The following is a 19,575-nucleotide window of genomic DNA, read 5'->3' as shown; positions in this document are numbered from 1 at the left end:
ACAGCTACAAGGCTCACATGGTACGTGTACACACAAACATCCAGTACATAGATAACACATTTACATGTAAGTTTTAAAACCTTTATTTAGTGCTGGGAGATGCGTATGAGCTTGAACTATGAGCTTTGGAAGGTAAACTGGAGTCTCGAGGCTCAGTGTGGGAGGGGAAGTGTGTAATGAAAACCCCTGGAAGGAAAGGATGTCCAAAGGGGGCAGCAGCATTGTTTCTGATTGGGGAGGTAATGTTTGCATGATGGCAATAAAAAGAAAATGTATTGATTCTGTAATCTTTACTAGAAAACCGTATCAGTTGTTTTGTCTGGCATAAGAACAGTAGCCAGAGGATGAGGACGGGTGTGGCTGCAGAGTGCACGTTTGTATGCCGTGGTCTGGGTCCCTCCTTGCCTGGCAGCAGCAGCCTCAGCACTGGGCACAGCCTACCTTTCATTCTTCTGGGTTGGGGAATTTAATATCAGTATTTGATGAGATGCTAAAAGAACATGCTAATAACTATGACATACTTTATTCTTATTAGAAAGAAATTTTGTTTATTTGGAAAAGAATGAATTATTAGGCAAACGAATAATGCCTTGTTTATTAGCATATCGTCTTTCTCTTTCAGGCACGTATTAAATTTCCGATTGACTACCTATATTCACCACCTACCTTCAGATTCTTGACCAAAATGTGGCACCCCAACATCTATGATGTAAGAGACATTGTCATAACTGTCTGGTTTTGTTTTTTCAGATTAGTTCTTTAACAAGAGGTTAGGGCTTTACCAGTCAGGGCCCTGAGTCTGATCATCAGCACACAGAAAAGAAGTGGTTTGGACTAGAGAGGGGGGCTTAGTGGTAGAGCATCTGCTTAGCATGCACAAGGATCTGGGCCCAGTCAGAACAGCACAGCCCCCGCCCACCTCTAAAGTAGATTGGATATCTCAGAAAAGTGTGTTTTGCTCTAACTACAGGGAAATATTCATGATTTTTGCACTCCTACTTTGTAGTGTCTGGTTTAATTATAATATGTAGTAATTATAATCCAGTTAAAGATTAAGCCTTAGCAGCTTACTAAGATTATAATGCTCGTGTGTTAACATTTGCATTTTAAAAGTTTAATAAAGTCATATAAATGTATTTGTGTGTGTGTCCCTAGCCCTCATAATGAGGGTTACCTGTTGCTGTGCGCGACTGGGCTTTTGGGGCGGAGAACTTATCCACTTGATTTGGACTGGCTTCCTGTCAGGGGTTACAGCTGAGCATTCGAGCCTCTTGGAATAAATCTTCTGAGAACAAGCTAATGTCCTGAAGACAGCATTTCTAGGAGAACTGGTGGTTGAAACATGAAACATACTTAGCTTCGGGCTGCATCCTGACAGTACTTGAGTAATCTGTGCATTACCCTCTCCTGTGAGGTGTCTTCATTGCACTTCCTGGTTAATTTGGGTTTGACACAACTTTCCTGATGGATTTCAGGCTGTCTTTCATTGTCCTCGGGGCTTCCCAAGTGGGTTCTGGGCACGCACAGTTTTGTTTTTGTTTTTCTAGCTAGAATACACATGACAACAGTGATGTGTGGTTACCTCTCCAGAAACAGCGCCTGTGATATTCTCTTAGTATTTAACATAATCATAACACTAAGGCACTGCATGAAGGCTCAACCAGAACAGGCGCCTGCCACCAAGCCTGGCAGCTTGAGTTAGTTTCCAGAAGCTGCATGGTGGAGGGAGAGAACTGACTCTTCAGAGTTGTCCTCTGGTCTACACACACCATGGCACCTCTCCCCCAATAAATACAGACGTGTCAAACAGCAAAAGATGGAGTTCGAATTGTGGTACCCCCCACAAACACACACACTTAATCCTAGAAGAGGCAGGTGGATCTCAATTGGAGACCAGTCTTGTCTAGAGAGAGAGCTTTGGGATAGTCAGGGATACACAGAGAAACCCTGTATGGGGGTGTGTGAGGATCAAACTTTGATTATAGTTTATTAAGTACTGTTATGGCCAAAAAGGCTGTAAACTTTACTGTAATAATTGTGAATTTAATTCTTTTAAAAATACTATGTTTATGAAAGTTATAAAAATGAGGCAGAAACACAGAACAAAAAGAAATTTAGTTGGAGCCCTAGAGATGAGTCAGCGGTTAAGAGTGCACCCGGCTTTTGGAGAGGATCCAGGTGGAGTTCCTGTTGTTCTCGTTCGGTGTTCGAATCTCCAGGGGTGGATACTGCAATGTCTGTAACACCGGCAATCTCATGCTTAGAACCAATTCCTCTATCTGCAGGGTTAAAGATGGATCTTTAAATACAAAATAAATTCAATGTGGGTTTGCCATCAGTAATTATACTACCCAGTATGATTCCTTTCTGCATAGGGCTGGAGAGATGACTCAGAGGTTAAGAGCACTGTCTGCTCTTCCAGAGGTCCTGAGTTCAATTCCCAGCAACCACATGATGGCTCACAACCATCTGTATTGCTCTCTTCTGGAGGGAAAAAAAAGATTCCTTTCCATTTTGTACTGTTATTTACAGTTAAGAAATGTATTGGCTGCAGGATATGCTGCTGTACACTATAATCCTAGCACTTGGAGGGCAGGTGAATCTCTGTGAATTTAAAGTTAGCCTGGTTTGCTTAGAGAGTTCCAGGCCAGATAGGGCTAGATAGTGAGACTCTTTTTTTTTCTTTTTTTTTTTTATTAAGTAGTTTTCTAGTTACATTTTTCCTGTGCTCAAAAGCATTCAACTGGAATCTACTTGGACTGTTGTCTTTATGCAAATGACTACAAACCTTATACATAGGATGACTTAAATAAAATATTCATTACCATCCTCACCCTACCCCACCCTAGAACCTCAGCTTACAGTGCATGGGAAAGCCTGCTATCATGAGAGCCTGAGCCCAGGACCTAAAGGCTAGCTTGGACAAAACAAGCCAGGCATTTGCTGTCTGATAGTAGTGAGATATAATTGGAAAAGACATATATTTGAATCCTGGAACTGGCAAGTCATTTGTGTTAACTTTTCCATTCCCTCTCCCTTTCTCTCCACTGTTACATTGCCAGTGCTGGACTTGAACATCCTATCCCAGCAACAGTGGGCACATCCCTGGGCCCAGCCTTTGCTCGGTGTTATTGGGGCAGCAAAGCTTCGAGCGTGAGACAGACGGAATCACTTTTCTGCTTCACTTCTTGATTGTTCTTGTTCACTATGTTGGTTTTACTAAATCGAGTTATTCTCTGTGTGGAAGATAGAAATATCCACTATCTTATAGAACTTGTAATTTCTGTAATACTAGCTTTAATGATTTATCCTAACTAGGAATCAACTGACAAGTCTAAAGATAATGCACTAGGATTTCATACACAGGTTATACTGTGGCAGTTTTATGACCTTATAAACCAGAGACGTTATTAACTATCTCATTGTTGTTAAACTCATGGACATTCTAAATATAAAATTCTTAAAAAAATTAAGATTTGGTGCACTATTTGTATGTTTTGTTCTCATTGTCGAAATGTTTTAGCCACATTAAAAGCCACTGACATAAACTTTTAAAAATGATTTTTGCAGCAACTTTAGATTTTAAAAAGGTTACATGGGGCTAGAGAGATAGCTGAATGGTTAGGAGCATTTGTTGCTCTTGCAGAAGATCCAGGTTTAGTTTCCAGCACCAACACAGTGTCTCACAGCCATCTGTCTGTAACTCCAGTTCCCGGGGATCCAGTGCCCTCTTCTGGCATTATGGACACCAAGCACACATGTGCACCACAGATACACAGGAAGTCAAACACTCATACACAAAGTTTAAAGGATAAAGAGGTTTCAGAAACAGTTGACACTTTGGATATTTTGAGGCAGTGTCTCACTGCATCGCCCTGGGTAATGCACACCCTCGAGTCCTGGCTTAGTCTTTCCCAGTGGTGGGAGTTAAAGTATGTACCCCAACGCTGTATCCTCACATACCCCTTTTGTTTGGTGCTCCGGGTTTGGGGAGAGTAAGACTGAGACAGGGTCACAGTAGCCCAGGTTGGTGTGAAGTCACTGTAGTCCTGCCTCTGCCTGTTCTTTCTGCCTTCCAGATCCTGAGAATTCGTAGGTGAGAGCACTGTACTCGGCTGTGGATCTTGGTTTTTTATCTTTTTATGTTTATGGACGTCTGCCTGTGTGGACGACTGTGTACCACATATGTGCAATGCCTGTGGAGCCAGAAGAAAGGTGTGAGGTCCCTTGAGCTGCCGTGCGGTATTGGTAATGAACCAGGGTTTTCTGAAGAGCAGCCAGTGCTTAAGGGCTGAGGCTTCTTGGCCTTGTTTTGAGAATGGCTGTTGAAAGAGCTCCCTGTATACCCTTAATGCTGTTTTCATTATCCTGCGTCACCCTGTGCACGCTCATGCACATGTATATTCACACACACACACACACTCATCACAAACACTCATCACAAACACTCATCACACACACACACACTCACACACACTCATCACAAACACTCATCACACACACACACTCACACACCTGCACACGTACTCATCACACACACACTCACACACCTGCACACATACTCATCACACACACATGCACATACTCATCACACACACATGCACACACACACACAATCACACACACATGCACACACACACTCATTACACACTCATCACAAACACTCATCACACACAGGCACACACACTCATCACACACACTCATTGCACACATACACACATATGCACACACTCAGCACACACATGTTCACAAACACGCATCACATACATACGCACACACAAACACACACACACATGCACACTCACACACACACACATGTACACTTAGGCTTAGGCAGCTTCCATTCAGAGCAGTCCTGCTTCAGCTCCCCAGTGGCTGGCTTACACTTGTGTACCACATTCCTCGCCCTATTTATTATTTTATTTCCCCCCAAAAATTGTCATCACTGCCCAAGCTAGTTGCTTTCTATATTGCTGTAAACAAAATACTTTACAGAAGAATCTACAGATGAGTCACAGTTTGAGGGTTTGTGGGTGCAGCTCCCTGTGATGGGAGAACTCTCAGCTGTGGGGCTGCAGGTCTGTAGCTCACTCTGCTGTCCAAGGAGGCTGACATTTATCTTGTGTTCATTTTACTCTCTGGCCTTTAACAAGGACCATAAAAGGCTGGAGAGCTGGCTCTGCAGCTAAGAGCACCGACTGCTCTTGCAGAGGCCTCTGGTCTGATTCCCAGCATCCATCTGTAACTCAAGCTTCAGGAGATACAATACACTTACGTCTTCCGCAAGCACCGGCTGCACACCCAGCAAACGGACAGGAAACACTCATACACATGAGTACCGCCATGGACGGAGAACTGTGCACTGTTGTTGTCCTTGTTTCTCTGTGTAGCCCTGGCTGTCCTGGAACTCGTTTTGTAGACCAGGTTGGCCTCAATCTCACAGAGATCTGCCTGGCTCTGACTTCTGAGGGCTGGGATTCCTGGCTCAGACAAGCTTTTTTCTTTCTTCAAAGGGACAAATGGTATCCTTCTAATACACATTTTAAAATTCTATTTTAGCTGGAGAGCGATAGTGCATCTCTTATCTCTTTAGTTTCCAGCACTCAGGAGTCAGGTGGATCTGAGTTTGAGATCAGTCTACTCTACCAAGAGAGTACCAGGATGTCCAGGACCAAACAGAGACCCTGCCTTGGGTCATTTTTATTTTATGTATGTGAGTGTTTTGCCTGCATATATGCTTATAGACCGTGTTCGTGCAGACATGTTAGGGCATCAGATCCCCTAAAACCAGAGAGGTGTGAGGCACTTTGTGTGTGTTGTGAGAGAAACTCAGGTCTTCTACAGTAACTGGCATTAAGTATTCATTTTTTCCCTTATTTTGGTAAAGATTTATTTATTCATTTTACATAAGTGTTCTATCTGCATGTACCCCTGTGTGCCAGAAGAGGGCATCAGCTCACATCGTAGTTGGTTGTGAGCCACCATGTGGTGGCTGGGGTTAAACTCAGGATTTATGGAAGAGCAGTCAGTGCTCTTTTAACTGTGGCGCCATCTCTCCAGCTCCACATCAAACATTCTAAACTACCAAGAGATATCTGTAGCCCCATACATGTACATTTTTTTTTTATTAACTTGAGTATTTCTTATATACATTTCGAGTGTTATTCCCTTTCCCGGTTTCCGGGCAAACATCCCCCTCCCCCCTCCCCTTCCTTATGGGTGTTCCCCTCCCAACCCTCCCCCCATTGCCGCCCTCCCCCCATAGACTAGTTCACTGGGGGTTCAGTCTTAGCAGGACCCAGGGCTTCCCCTTCCACTGGTGCTCTTACTAGGATATTCATTGCTACCTTTGGGGTCAGAGTCCAGGGTCAGTCCATGTATAGTCTTTAGGTAGTGGCTTAGTCCCTGGAAGCTCTGGTTGCTTGGCATTGTTGTACTTTTGGGGTCTCGAGCCCCTTCAAGCTCTTCCAGTTCTTTCTCTGATTCCTTCAATAGGGGACCTATTCTCAGTTCAGTGGTTTGCTGCTGGCATTCGCCTCTGTATTTGCTGTATTCTGGCTGTGTCTCTCAGGAGCGATCTACATCCGGCTCCTGTCGGTCTGCACTTCTTTGCTTCATCCATCTTGTCTAATTGGGTGGCTGTATATGTATGGGCCACATGTGGCGCAGGCTCTGAATGGGTGTTCCTTAAGTCTCTGATTTAATCTTTGCCTCTCCCTTCCCTGCCAAGGGTATTCTTTTTCCTCATTTAAAGAAGGAGTGAAGCATTCACATTTTGATCATCAGTCTCGAGATTCATTTGTTCTAGGGATCTAGGGTAATTCAAGCATTTGGGCTAATAGCCACTTATCAATGAGTGCATACCATGTATGTCTTTCTGTGATTGGGTTAGCTCACTCAGGATGATATTTTCCAGTTCCAACCATTTGCCTACGAATTTCATAAACTCGTTGTTTTTGATAGCTGAGTAATATTCCATTGTGTAGATGTACCACATTTTCTGTATCCATTCCTCTGTTGAAGGGCATCTGGGTTCTTTCCATTTTCTGGCTATTATAAATAAGGCTGGGATGAACATAGTGGAGCACGTGTCTCTTTTATATGTTGAGGCATCTTTTGGGTATATGCCCAAGAGAGGTATAGCTGGATCCTCAGGCAGTTCAATGTCCAATTTTCTGAGGAATCTCCAGACTGATTTCCAGAATGGTTTTACCAGTCTGCAATCCCACCAACAATGGAGGAGTGTTCCTCTTTCTCCACATCCTCGCCAGCATCTGCTGTCACCTGAGTTTTTGATCTTAGCCAATCGCACTGGTGTGAGGTGAAATCTCAGGGTTGTTTTGATTTGCATTTCCCTTATGACTAAAGATGTTGAACATTTCTTTAGGTGTTTCTCAGCCATTCGGCATTCCTCAGCTGTGAATTCTTTGTTTAGCTCTGAACCCCATTTTTTAATAGGGTTATTTGTTTCCCTGCGGTCTAACTTCTTGAGTTCTTTGTATATTTTGGATATAAGGCCTCTATCTGTTGTAGAATTGGTAAAGATCTTTTCCCATTCTGTTGGTTGCCGTTTTGTCCTAACCACAGTGTCCTTTGCCTTACAGAAGCTTTGCAGTTTTATGAGATCCCATTTGTCGATTCTTGATCTTAGAGCATAAGCCATTGGTGTTTTGTTCAGGAAATTTTTTCCAGTGCCCATGTGTTCCAGATGCTTCCCTAGTTTTTCTTCTATTAGTTTGAGTGTGTCTGGTTTGATGTGGAGGTCCTTGATCCACTTGGACTTAAGCTTTGTACAGGGTGATAAGCATGGATCGATCTGCATTCTTCTACATGTTGCCCTCCAGTTGAACCAGCACCATTTGCTGAAAATGCTATCTTTTTTCCGTTGGATAGTTTTGGCTCCTTTGTCAAAAATCAAGTGACCATAGGTGTGTGGGTTCATTTCTCGGTCTTCAATTCTATTCCATTGGTCTATCTGTCTGTCTCTGTACCAATACCATGCAGTTTTTATCACTATTGCTCTGTAATACTGCTTGAGTTCAGGGATAGTGATTCCCCCTGAAGTCCTTTTATTGTTGAGGATAGTTTTAGCTATCCTGGGTTTTTTGTTATTCCAGATGAATTTGCAAATTGTTCTGTCTAACTCTTTGAAGAATTGGATTGGTATTTTGCTGGGGATTGCATTGAATCTGTAGATTGCTTTTGGTAAAATGGCCATTTTTACTATATTAATCCTGCCAATCCATGAGCATGGGAGATCTTTCCATCTTCTGAGGTCTTCTTCAATTTCTTTCCTCAGTGTCTTGAAGTTCTTATTGTACAAATCTTTTACTTGCTTGGTTAAAGTCACACCGAGGTACTTTATATTATTTGGGTCTATTATGAAGGGTGTCGTTTCCCTAATTTCTTTCTCGGCTTGTTTCTCTTTTGTATAGAAGGAAGGCAACTGATTTATTTGAGTTAATTTTATACCCAGCCACTTTGCTGAAGTTGTTTATCAGCTTTAGTAGTTCTCTGGTGGAGCTTTTGGGATCACTTAAATATACTATCATGTCATCTGCAAATAGTGATATTTTGACCTCTTCTTTTCCAATCTGTATCCCTTTGATCTCTTTTTGTTGTCTGATTGCTCTGGCTAGAACTTCAAGAACTATATTGAATAAGTAGGGAGAGAGTGGGCAGCCTTGTCTAGTCCCTGATTTTAGTGGGATTGCTTCAAGTTTCTCTCCATTTAGTTTAATGTTAGCAACTGGTTTGCTGTATATGGCTTTTACTATGTTTAGGTATGGGCCTTGAATTCCTATTCTTTCCAGGACTTTTATCATGAAGGGGTGTTGAATTCTGTCAAATGCTTTCTCAGCATCTAATGAAATGATCATGTGGTTCTGTTCTTTCAGTTTGTTTATATAATGGATCACGTTGATGGTTTTCCGTATATTAAACCATCCCTGCATGCCTGGGATGAAGCCTACTTGATCATGGTGGATGATTGTTTTGATGTGCTCTTGAATTCGGTTTGCCAGAATTTTATTGAGTATTTTTGCGTCGATATTCATAAGGGAAATTGGTCTGAAGTTCTCTTTCTTTGTTGTGTCTTTGTGTGGTTTAGGTATAAGAGTAATTGTGGCTTCGTAGAAGGAATTCGGTAGAGCTCCATCTGTTTCAATTTTGTGGAATAGTTTGGATAATATTGGTATGAGGTCTTCTATGAAGGTTTGATAGAATTCTGCACTAAACCCGTCTGGACCTGGGCTCTTTTTGGTTGGGAGACCTTTAATGACTGCTTCTATTTCCTTAGGAGTTATGGGGTTGTTTAACTGGTTTATCTGTTCTTGATTTAACTTCGATACCTGGTATCTGTCTAGGAAATTGTCCATTTCCTGAATATTTTCAAATTTTGTTGAATATAGGTTTTTATAGTAAGATCTGATGATTTTTTGAATTTCCTCTGAATCTGTAGTTATGTCTCCCTTTTCATTTCTGATTTTGTTAATTTGGACGCACTCTCTGTGTCCTCTCGTTAGTCTGGCTAAGGGTTTATCTATCTTGTTTATTTTCTCAAAGAACCAACTTTTGGTTCTGTTGATTCTTTCTATGGTCCTTTTTGTTTCTACTTGGTTGATTTCAGCTCTGAGTTTGATTATTTCCTGCCTTCTACTCCTCCTGGGTGTATTTGCTTCTTTTTGTTCTAGAGCTTTAGATGTGCTGTCAAGCTGCTGACATATGCTCTTTCCTGTTTCTTTCTGCAGGCACTCAGCGCTATGAGTTTTCCTCTTAGCACAGCTTTCATTGTGTCCCATAAGTTTGAGTATGTTGTATCTTCATTTTCATTAAATTCTAAAAAGTTTTTAATTTCTTTCTTTATTTCTTCCTTGACCAGGTTATCATTGAGTAGAGCATTGTTCAATTTCCACGTATATGTGGGCATTCTTCCCTTATTGTTATTGAAGACCAGTTTTAGGCCGTGGTGGTCCGATAGCACGCATGGGATTATTTCTATCTTTCTGTACCTGTTGAGGCCCGTTTTTTGACCAATTATATGGTCAGTTTTGGAGAAAGTACCATGAGGAGCTGAGAAGAAGGTATATCCTTTTGCTTTAGGATAGAATGTTCTATAAATATCCGTTAAGTCCATTTGGCTCATGACTTCTCTTAGTCTGTCGACATCACTGTTTAATTTCTGTTTCCATGATCTGTCCATTGATGAGAGTGGGGTGTTGAAATCTCCCACTATTATTGTGTGAGGTGCAATGTGTGTTTTGAGCTTTAGTAAGGTTTCTTTTACGTATGTAGGTGCCCTTGTATTTGGGGCATAGATATTTAGGATTGAGAGTTCATCGTGGTGGATTTTTCCTTTGATGAATATGAAGTGTCCTTCCTTATCTTTTTTGATGACTTTTAGTTGGAAATTGATTTTATTTGATATTAGAATGGCTACTCCAGCTTGCTTCTTCTCACCATTTGCTTGGAAAGTTGTTTTCCAGCCTTTCACTCTGAGGTAGTGTCTGTCTTTGTCTCTGAGGTGTGTTTCCTGTAGGCAGCAGAATGCAGGGTCCTCGTTGCGTATCCAGTTTGTTAATCTATGTCTTTTTATTGGGGAGTTGAGGCCATTGATATTGAGAGATATTAAGGAATAGTGATTATTGTTTCCCTTTATATTCATATTTGGATGTGAGGTTATGTTTGTGTGCTTTCATTCTCTTTGTTTTGTTGCCAAGACGATTAGTTTCTTGCTTCTTCTAGGGTATAGCTTGCCTCCTTATGTTGGGCTTTACCATTTATTATCCTTTGTAGTGCTGGATTTGTAGAAAGATATTGTGTAAATTTGGTTTTGTCATGGAATATCTTGGTTTCTCCATCTATGTTAATTGAGAGTTTTGCTGGATACTGTAACCTGGGCTGGCATTTGTGTTCTCTTAGGGTCTGTATGGCATCAGTCCAGGATCTTCTGGCCTTCATAGTTTCTGGCGAGAAGTCTGGTGTGATTCTGATAGGTCTCCCTTTATATGTTACTTGACCTTTTTCCCTTACTGCTTTTAATATTCTTTCTTTATTTTGTGCGTTTGGTGTTTTGACAATTATGTGACGGGAGGTGTTTCTTTTCTGGTCCAATCTATTTGGAGTTCTGTAGGCTTCTTGTATGTCTATGGGCATCTCTTTTTTTAGGTTAGGGAAGTTTTCTTCTATGATTTTGTTGAAGATATTTACTGGTCCTTTGAGCTGGGAGTCTTCACTCTCTTCTATACCTATTATCCTTAAGTTTGATCTTCTCATTGAGTCCTGGATTTCCTGTATGTTTTGGACCAGTAGCTTTTTCCGCTTTACATTATCTTTGACAGTTGAGTCAATGATTTCTATGGAATCTTCTGCTCCTGAGATTCTCTCTTCCATCTCTTGTATTCTGTTGGTGAAGCTTGTATCTACAGCTCCTTGTCTCTTCTTTTGGTTTTCTATATCCAGGGTTGTTTCCATGTGTTCTTTCTTGATTGCTTCTATTTCCATTTTTAATTCCTTCAACTGTTTGATTGTGTTTTCCTGGAATTCTTTCAGGGATTTTTGCGATTCCTCTCTGTAGGCTTTTACTTGTTTATTAATGTTTTCCTGTGCTTCCCTAAGTGTGTTCATGTCTTTCTTGAAGTCCTCCAGCATCATGATCAAATATGATTTTGAAACTAGATCTTGCTTTTCTGGTGTGTTTGGATATTCCATGTTTGTTTTGGTGGGAGAATTGGGCTCCGATGATGGCATGTAGTCTTGGTTTCTGTTGCTTGGGTTCCTGCGCTTGCCTCTCGCCATCAGATTATCTCTAGTGTTACTTTGTTCTGCTATTTCTGACAGTGGCTAGACTGTCCTATAAGCCTGTGTGTCAGGAGTGCTGTAGACCTGTTTTCCTCTCTTTCAGTCAGTTATGGGGACAGAGTGTTCTGCTTTCGGGCGTGTAGTTTTTCCTCTCTACAGGTCTTCAGCTGTTCCTGTGGGCCTGTGTCTTGAGTTCACCAGGCAGCTTTCTTGCAGCAGAAAATTTGGTCTTACCTGTGGTCCCGAGGCTCAGGTTTGCTTGTGGGGTGCTGTCCAGGGGCTCTCTGCAGCGGCAGCAACCAGGAAGACCTGTGCCGCCCCTTCCGGGAGCTTCAGTGCACCAGGGTTCCAGATGGTCTTTGGCTTTTTCCTCTGGCGTCCGAGATGTGTGTGCAGGGAGCAGTCTCTTCTGGTTTCCCAGGCTTGTCTGCCTCTCTGAAGGTTTAGCTCTCCCTCCCACGGGATTTGGGTGCAGAGAACTGTTTATCCGGTCTGTTTCCTTCAGGGTCCGGCGGTGTCTCAGGCAGGGGTCCTGCCGCTCCTGGGCCCTCCCCCACGGGAGCCCAGAGGCCTTATACAGTTTCCTCTTGGGCCAGGGATGTGGGCAGGGGTGAGCAGTGTTGGTGGTCTCTTCCGCTCTGCAGCCTCAGGAGTGCCCACCTGACCAGGCGGTTGGGTCTCTCTCTCACCGGGTCTGGGATACATGTACATTTTTATCACATAATCAGAACTTTTTATTTTTTGAGAGAGGGTCGTAGTATTCACCTTGGCTAGCCTGGGATTCTATATAGAGAGCAGGCTGGCCTTGAACTCATACAGACCACCTGTCTCTGCCTCCCAAGTACAGGGATTAAAGATGTATACCACCATGTCCTGCCCAGACATAATATAACAAGACTCCCATACACATAAACTTTTAAAGAGACAGGAAGGGGAAAAGGACACGGCTGCAGAGTTGTGGAGAAAAAGTAACTCGTATGGTTGTTGGTTGGGCATGTGCGATGGTGTAAAAATTAACATGGACGTTCCTCAAAAAATTGGAACTGTGATGTGAGCTAGTTGCTTGCTATGTACCCAGGAAACTCAGGGTTAAATACAGTTTGGATCCCTGCCTGCCTACACTTCCCTTAACTTCACAACAGTTAGGTACATAACCAGGTTAGATGCCCATTAGTTGCCAATGCCACATAAACTGGACCCAGTAGGACATTTCTGTTGTTAGAGCATTTTGATGGAATCAAGAGGATTCTATCCTGGGCTTACCAAGTACCCAGGTCACATAGGGCTTTCTGTCTCAAACACACAGCAAAGTGTAAGCCCTAGCACTGAGAAGCAGAGGCAGCAGGTCAGTGCCAGTTCCAGGCGTGGTGGTGCACACATTTAATCTCACTGCACCTCTGAAGGCAGAGGCAGAGGCAAAGGGAGAGGTGGGATAGCTCTGAATAGAGGCCACTTGATCTACTTGTAGAGGTCTAGGCCAGCCAGGACTATGTAGTGAGATCCTACTCCAAAACAGACAGACAGCAGAAACATACATGGGGAAAAGAAGATGTACTATAGACTCACAACAGAATATTATCTAACCAAAAAAAAAAAAAAGTAAAGTCCTGTCATTTGTAGGAAAATGAGCAGAAATGAGTAAACAAAATAGGCCCAATTCAGAAAGACAAACACTTTGTTTTCTTGAGCCACTGTCATGCTGTACACCTTTAATTCCCAGCACTCGAGGCAGAGGCAGGCAGATCTCTGTGAGCCAGCCTGGTCTACAAAGTGAGTCCAAGACAACCAGGGCTATACAAAGAAACCTTGTCTTGAAAAACAAAAAACAAAACAAAAATTTTCTCATACATATCCAAATCTTAAAAATAGAAACAGTAATCAAGCAAGAGACGGACAGACATAAAATTAGAATGGGGACTATAGGAAATAGGAAGGGAACCAGCATTAGGGAAAAGAAGAAAGGGTGTAGGGGGTGAATATGATCCTAGAATTAGGGTCTTTCTATCGGGCCTGAGCATTGCCAACTGCTTAAGGGTGGCTGATCAGCCAGCCCCAGGGATACACCTTTCTCTATATCAGCCCTGGGATTGCAGGGGTGCCATGGCACTCAACTCTGTTCATGTATTTATTTTTTATTTTATCTAAAAATGACACTTAGATATTTCTTTTCTTTGTTCAAAAGAAGATTTCTCTGTGTAGCCCTGACTATCCTGGAGACCAGGCTGGCCTTGAACTCATAGAGGTCTTCTGCTTTTGCCTTCTGAGTGTTGGGATTAAAGTTGTGCATCAGCACCACCTCACCACACCCAGCAACAGTCAGCATTTCATGTGCACACTGGGGACTGAATTTAGGTTTTCACGATGTCATAGCAAGTGCTTCACCAGCTGAGCTCCTAATAAAAGACAACTGTAAGAGGGCAGAGAGTATTTGGCATAAATGATCCATAAATCTCCAATCAAAGTAAGTCTGTCTCTCTCTCTCTCTCTCTCTCTCTCTCTCTCTCTCTCTCTCTCTCTCTCTCTCTCTCTCTCTCTCTCTCAGCAAGATGCCCATAAAATTTATAGAGAAATGAGATCTAGAGGTAGGGCCAAATCGACATCGAGAGAGAAGTAGAGTGTGAAACTTGTTACCAAGGATTGAGAACGTGTGTAATTACTGGAGTTTTTGGCCTGGTACCCACACTGGCCTCTAACTCACACTCTTCCTTCCTCAGTTTCCCAAGGTTTGACATTGTAGGCAGGAACTGTGATGCCCGGTCATGACACCACACTCGTTGAGTGGTGTACTTTCTATGGCTTCTGTTGTGATAAACCACCACAGATTCCTATGAGAAGGTTTATTTGGCTTGCATCTTCTGGGTCACTGTCCAGAGAGGGAAGCCAAGGCAGGAACTGATTGATGCAGAGGTCATGGGGAAAGTCTTTCTGGCTTATATCTCAGGGCCTGCTCAGCTAGCCTTCTTAACAACCTGTCCAGGGGTGATTCCCCTTCCCCTCCAACATCCACATTAGTCAATCCTTGTCCACAGAGCAGTTGACCTCCTCCCTGTTAAGATTAGCACAAGTGGGAAGTAGCACACTTATTAATAGTTGCATTTCCATGAACAACAACAACAGATGATAAAAATGTTCAAAATCTGCTCAGAAATAAACTCTAGAGGCAGAGGCAAGAGGGCTCCTGCAGTTGAGGCCAGCTCAGTCTGTAAAGTTCTTTAAGGAATTTCAAAAAACTCAGTAGTAAGAAGATTAACCTAGTTGAAAAGTAGCCAAAGTTAGCCACAAATGTATACTCAGGCTGAGGTAAGAGGATTAGCCCGACTGGGCAACAACCTGTAGGAAAATACAAGGAGAACCTGACAATTATTGAATGAACTGAAGGACACATCACACCAGCCTAGGCTAGCTGCATCTGAGGAACAAGGACTGCAGATGCCACACACTGCCAGTAACGCACAGGACAGTGGACGTGCTCTTAGACAAAGGTAAACACGGGTCTCACATCTAACCCACAGTTCTGCTGTAAGGGAGAAGAAGCACACGCTGTAGGCAAGCACACAAGTGTAGAGCTCAGCACTGCGCACACCAGTGTCCCCACAGCACCAGCTCACCACATCCACGCAGGGGGTCACAAAGGAGAGGCAACTGAAACATGCAGGAAAGTGAAAGGAGTCAGAGAAAGGCTTGCATATTGTATGGTTACATTTGTATTTAAGGTCCAGGTATTCAACAGAAGAGCAAGATGGTAGTGAGAAGTCTGGGGAGGTAAGGAGTGGGGAAAACACCAAGCAGAGTATATTAAACTGGTGTGATAGAACTTGAAAGCTTCTAAAAACGTTAATTCATAGTCCTGTGAATGTACAAGCACCACTGGAGTGTGGTTTTTGTGGTGCTGGGGCACATTAATACTGATTTCTACTTCCAGCCCAGCAGTTCCCAGACTTTTCTGACTTTTTGTTCGCTTTTTTGAGTTTACTTGAAACAGTTTAATGTAGTGATAGCAGACAGATCTGTGTCTCACTGTGTAAACTAGGCTGGCATGAACTTAGAGCCATTCACCTGCTTCTGCTTTTCAAGTGTTAGGATTGCAAATGTGTGCCTCCATGTCCAATCCAGTTACTCTAGCCAGCCATTGTAACATAGAATTTTAATCCCAGCACTCAGTAGGCAGAGATGAATGGATCTCAAGGAGTTCAGTTCCAGTCTAGTGTATATAGAACTCCTAGCTAGCCAAGGCATGATGATAAGACCAAAGTTTAGTAAGTAAAATTCATCTAAAGATTTTTTTTAAAGATTTACTTATTTTAAGTATGTGAGTACACTGTGCTGTCTTCAGACACACCAGAAGAGGGCATTGGATCCCTTTACAGATGGTTGTGAGCCAACATGTGGGTGCTGAGATTTGAACTCAGGACCTCCAGAAGAGCAGTCAGTGCTCTTAACTGCTGAGCCATCTCTCTAGCCCTAAATTTTTTTAAAGGGATACGTTCTTGCTTCTACAAAAGTAGTTTTGTGGCTGGGGGTAATGATGCACACTTTTAATCCTAGCACCCACTAGGGAGGCAGAGGCAGGTGAGTTTTAGGTCAGCCTGGTCCACAAATTGAGTCCAGGATAGAAATCCTGTCTCGAAAAAACCAACCAACCAACCAAAGAGTAGGTTTGTGAGTTTGAGGACAGAAAGAGACCCTGTCTCAAAAAACAATACAAAACAAAACAAAAAACCAAAAAAGTATTAACTATACAGAATGGGTTTCATACATTTCATACATGGATATAATTTTTTATCATATTCCTTCCTTTACTCCCTCTTGTCCCACTTTGGTTCTCTCATTCTTTTCCTCTTTCCAGCTGCTCCTCTTTCTACCCTGTCCACTTTTTCTTGCTATTGTTGCTGCCTTGTTTTTGTTTTGGTAAATGGGTTGCATGTGTTTGCTGACAGTGCCTGGGCACCTTACTTGTGACACCAGGATTTTAGCATTGAAGAAACTCTTCCTCCCTAACAGCCATTAACTATAAGCTCAAGGAAGGGTGGGGCTTGTTGAGTTTCTGCCCTTTGAGTGACAGGATATTGGCAGGTGTTTTCCTGTAGGGTACATGAAAGTATTCACAGCTGCTGTGAGTGCACGAGAACACCTGCGTGTCATGTGCAGTAGTCAGCTCCAGGCTCCCAAGACTGCTTACCGCCTTGCTGACCTGTGGTTGCTGAGCACTTGAGGAGGGGGATGTAGATTCCCTGTTTGTGACTGAGGCGACAAGTTATGAGCCTACTGCAGAAGGGAGCTTTTCTGACCAAAGCTGACAGCAGCATCAGTCTGGGGCATAACTATGGTTACCTGGGAGGCAGCCTGACAGGCACTATGTCCTCTTAACAAAGCAGCAGAGTAGCTTCCTTAGGAGAACTTAGAACTGCCTCAGCCTCAGGCTTTCAACCAGATACAGCAGATGGTCTGGTTATTTGCTTGTTTGTAATTTCTGGAGCTGGGAAGACATTCAGCAGTTAAGAGCATGCACTGCTCTTCTGGATGACCTGAATTCAGTTCCCAGCACCCACACCCTAGCTCACAGCCAGCTGTATGTGACTTCTACACCCTTTTATAGCTTCCATGGGCATTATACTCATGTGGTAAACAGATGTTCATGAAGGCAGAACACATAAAAGTAAAATGAAATTTAAAAAAAAATGACTCTGTGTGTGTGTACACCTGTGTGTGTGTACACCTGTGTGTGCAAGTGTGTGTGTACAGTTGTATGTGTGCACCTGTGAGTATGTACACATGTGTGTACATGTGTACAGTTGTGTGTATACACCTGTGAGTATGTACACTTGTGTGTGTACACCTGTGTGTGTATGAGAGTGTGTGTGTACATCTGTGTGTGTACACGTGTCTACACCTGTGTGTGTAATCCTGTGTGTGTGTGCGTGTGTGTGTGTACACGTGTGTATACCTGTGTCTGTGTACATCTGTGTGTGTGAGTTTGTACACCTGTTTGTGTGTACGTGTGAAGACCTGTGTGTGCGTATATACACCTATGTGTCTGTGTGTGCGTGTGTACAGCTGTGTGTGTGTGCGTGTATACACCTGTGTGTTTGTGTGTACACCTTTGTGTGTGTGTTTGTGTGTGTGTACGTGTGTACACCTGTGTGTGCAGGTCTGCAGAAGACAATGAGATCAGACCTACTGGAGCTACAGGTGGTTGTGAGCTGCATGATGCGGGTGCTGGGAACTGAACTTAGGTCTTATATCAAAGCCATTTCTCCATGTTATTTTTTGTCTTAAAGATTTGATTGCTGGACACTGCAGGACAGTGGACTGTGAGAGGAAGCCTAGTAAGATCGAGGTGGGCTTGAAGACCCAGGGACCCACGAGGGACAAACATTAGGAGCTTCGCCTGCTCCTATCACCAGGCCCTGGTCTCATAGCCACAGCCTACCATGGAGAGAATTGTGGCCATCAGTCATGGAGGGTCAGTGCCTCCACAGAGAGACGAGGCGTCCCTAAACATTTCAGACCAAGCCAATAGCAATAAAGATGTGTGAGAATTACTCCATTGTCTGAGAGCATCTGTCACACAAGAGCTGTAACACTGCCTGGGAAGAGAACGCTCTCCAGAAGCTTTTGCCACTAGGAGCCCCTCTGCACGTCACTGTCTAGCCAGCCTTCTACTGTCTCATCTCTGCTCAGCTCCCAGAGGCTATGGACATGCAGTGGCCCCAGAGCGGCAGTCAGGCTGGGCCTGGTGTGCAGGGCACCCTTGATGGGAAAGGCCCATTCGCTGTGTTGGGGGTGACTGGTGCTCCTGGGTTCCATAAGAAAGCAGGCCAAGCAAGCCATGAGGAACAAACCAGTTAAGAAGCACCACTCCGTGCCTCAGCACCAGCTCCTGCCTCCTTTGAGTTCCTGTCCTGACTTCCTCCAACAGTGCTGAGGAAGTGTAAGTCAAATGAGCCCTTTCCAGTTGCTTCTGGTCACGGTGTTCCGTCACAGCAATAGTAAGACCAGCTGATTGACAGACATTTTCATAGAAAGAGACATTTTCCCTCTGATACAGTGCATCCCAACTACAGTTTTCCCTCCCTCTGTTCCTACCAGTACATACATATAATTTAAGAAATTCAACACACACACACACACACACACACACACACACACACACACTCTAAAGTGCTTTGCACTTGGGTGATGCCTCAGGAAAGTGATTACTGTGCAGACATGAGGGCTGAGCTCCCGTCCCCAGCTCCTGTGAGAAGCCAAGTGAGACAGTGCAGTGTAGACCTAATTCCAGTGAGGTGTAGGCAGAGGCAGGAGGATTCCTAGCTAAGCCGTGTAGTTGACTATCTTAGTGCTCAAAAAAATAAGGCAGAGAGGAAATGACATGGTGATCACCACTGACTCCCTCACACGGGCTACTCACACATACAAAGAAGTAGTTTGTTTAGTTTTTCTACACAGGCTTTCTCTGTGTATCCCTGGCTGTCCTCAATCTCGGAGATCCCCCTGCCTGTGCAAGTGCTAGAATAAAAAGCTTATGCTACCACCGTCTAGCCGTCTGCATGTATTTTAATTTGATTATACATAATAATTTTTATACCTCACATTATATATATATATATATATATATATATATATATATATATATATATATTTTATCAGTTCGAAAACTTTTAACTCTTATCTCCATCCTTGAGATTTAAAAAGCAAATAACTTGCCGGGCAGTGTTGGCCACGCCTGTAATCACAGCACTCGGGTGGCAGAGGCAGGTGGGTCTCTTGAGTTTG

The 19,575-nt window shown here is 43.2% G+C and overlaps 1 protein-coding gene across 1 annotated transcript in view; it reads left to right on the top strand.

The window, feature by feature from the left end:
* Positions 1-626: 626 nt before the first annotated feature.
* The window catches only part of LOC148004504 (ubiquitin-conjugating enzyme E2 R2-like), a 31,093-nt gene continuing 12,144 nt past the window's right edge, over positions 627-19,575 (top strand). Inside the window, exon 1 of the mRNA XM_087559378.1 lies at positions 627-709. Within this exon, the coding sequence (XP_087415504.1) occupies positions 686-709 (24 nt within the window). The 5' untranslated portion in view covers positions 627-685. The remainder of the gene's footprint in view (positions 710-19,575) is intronic.

This window comes from Rattus norvegicus, chromosome 7 (genome assembly GCF_021556685.1).
Source record: "Rattus norvegicus strain SHRSP/BbbUtx chromosome 7, alternate assembly SHRSP_T2T, whole genome shotgun sequence".
NCBI classification, from domain to species: domain Eukaryota; kingdom Metazoa; phylum Chordata; class Mammalia; order Rodentia; family Muridae; genus Rattus; species Rattus norvegicus.
This window is presented reverse-complemented; position numbering and strand designations above follow the sequence as displayed.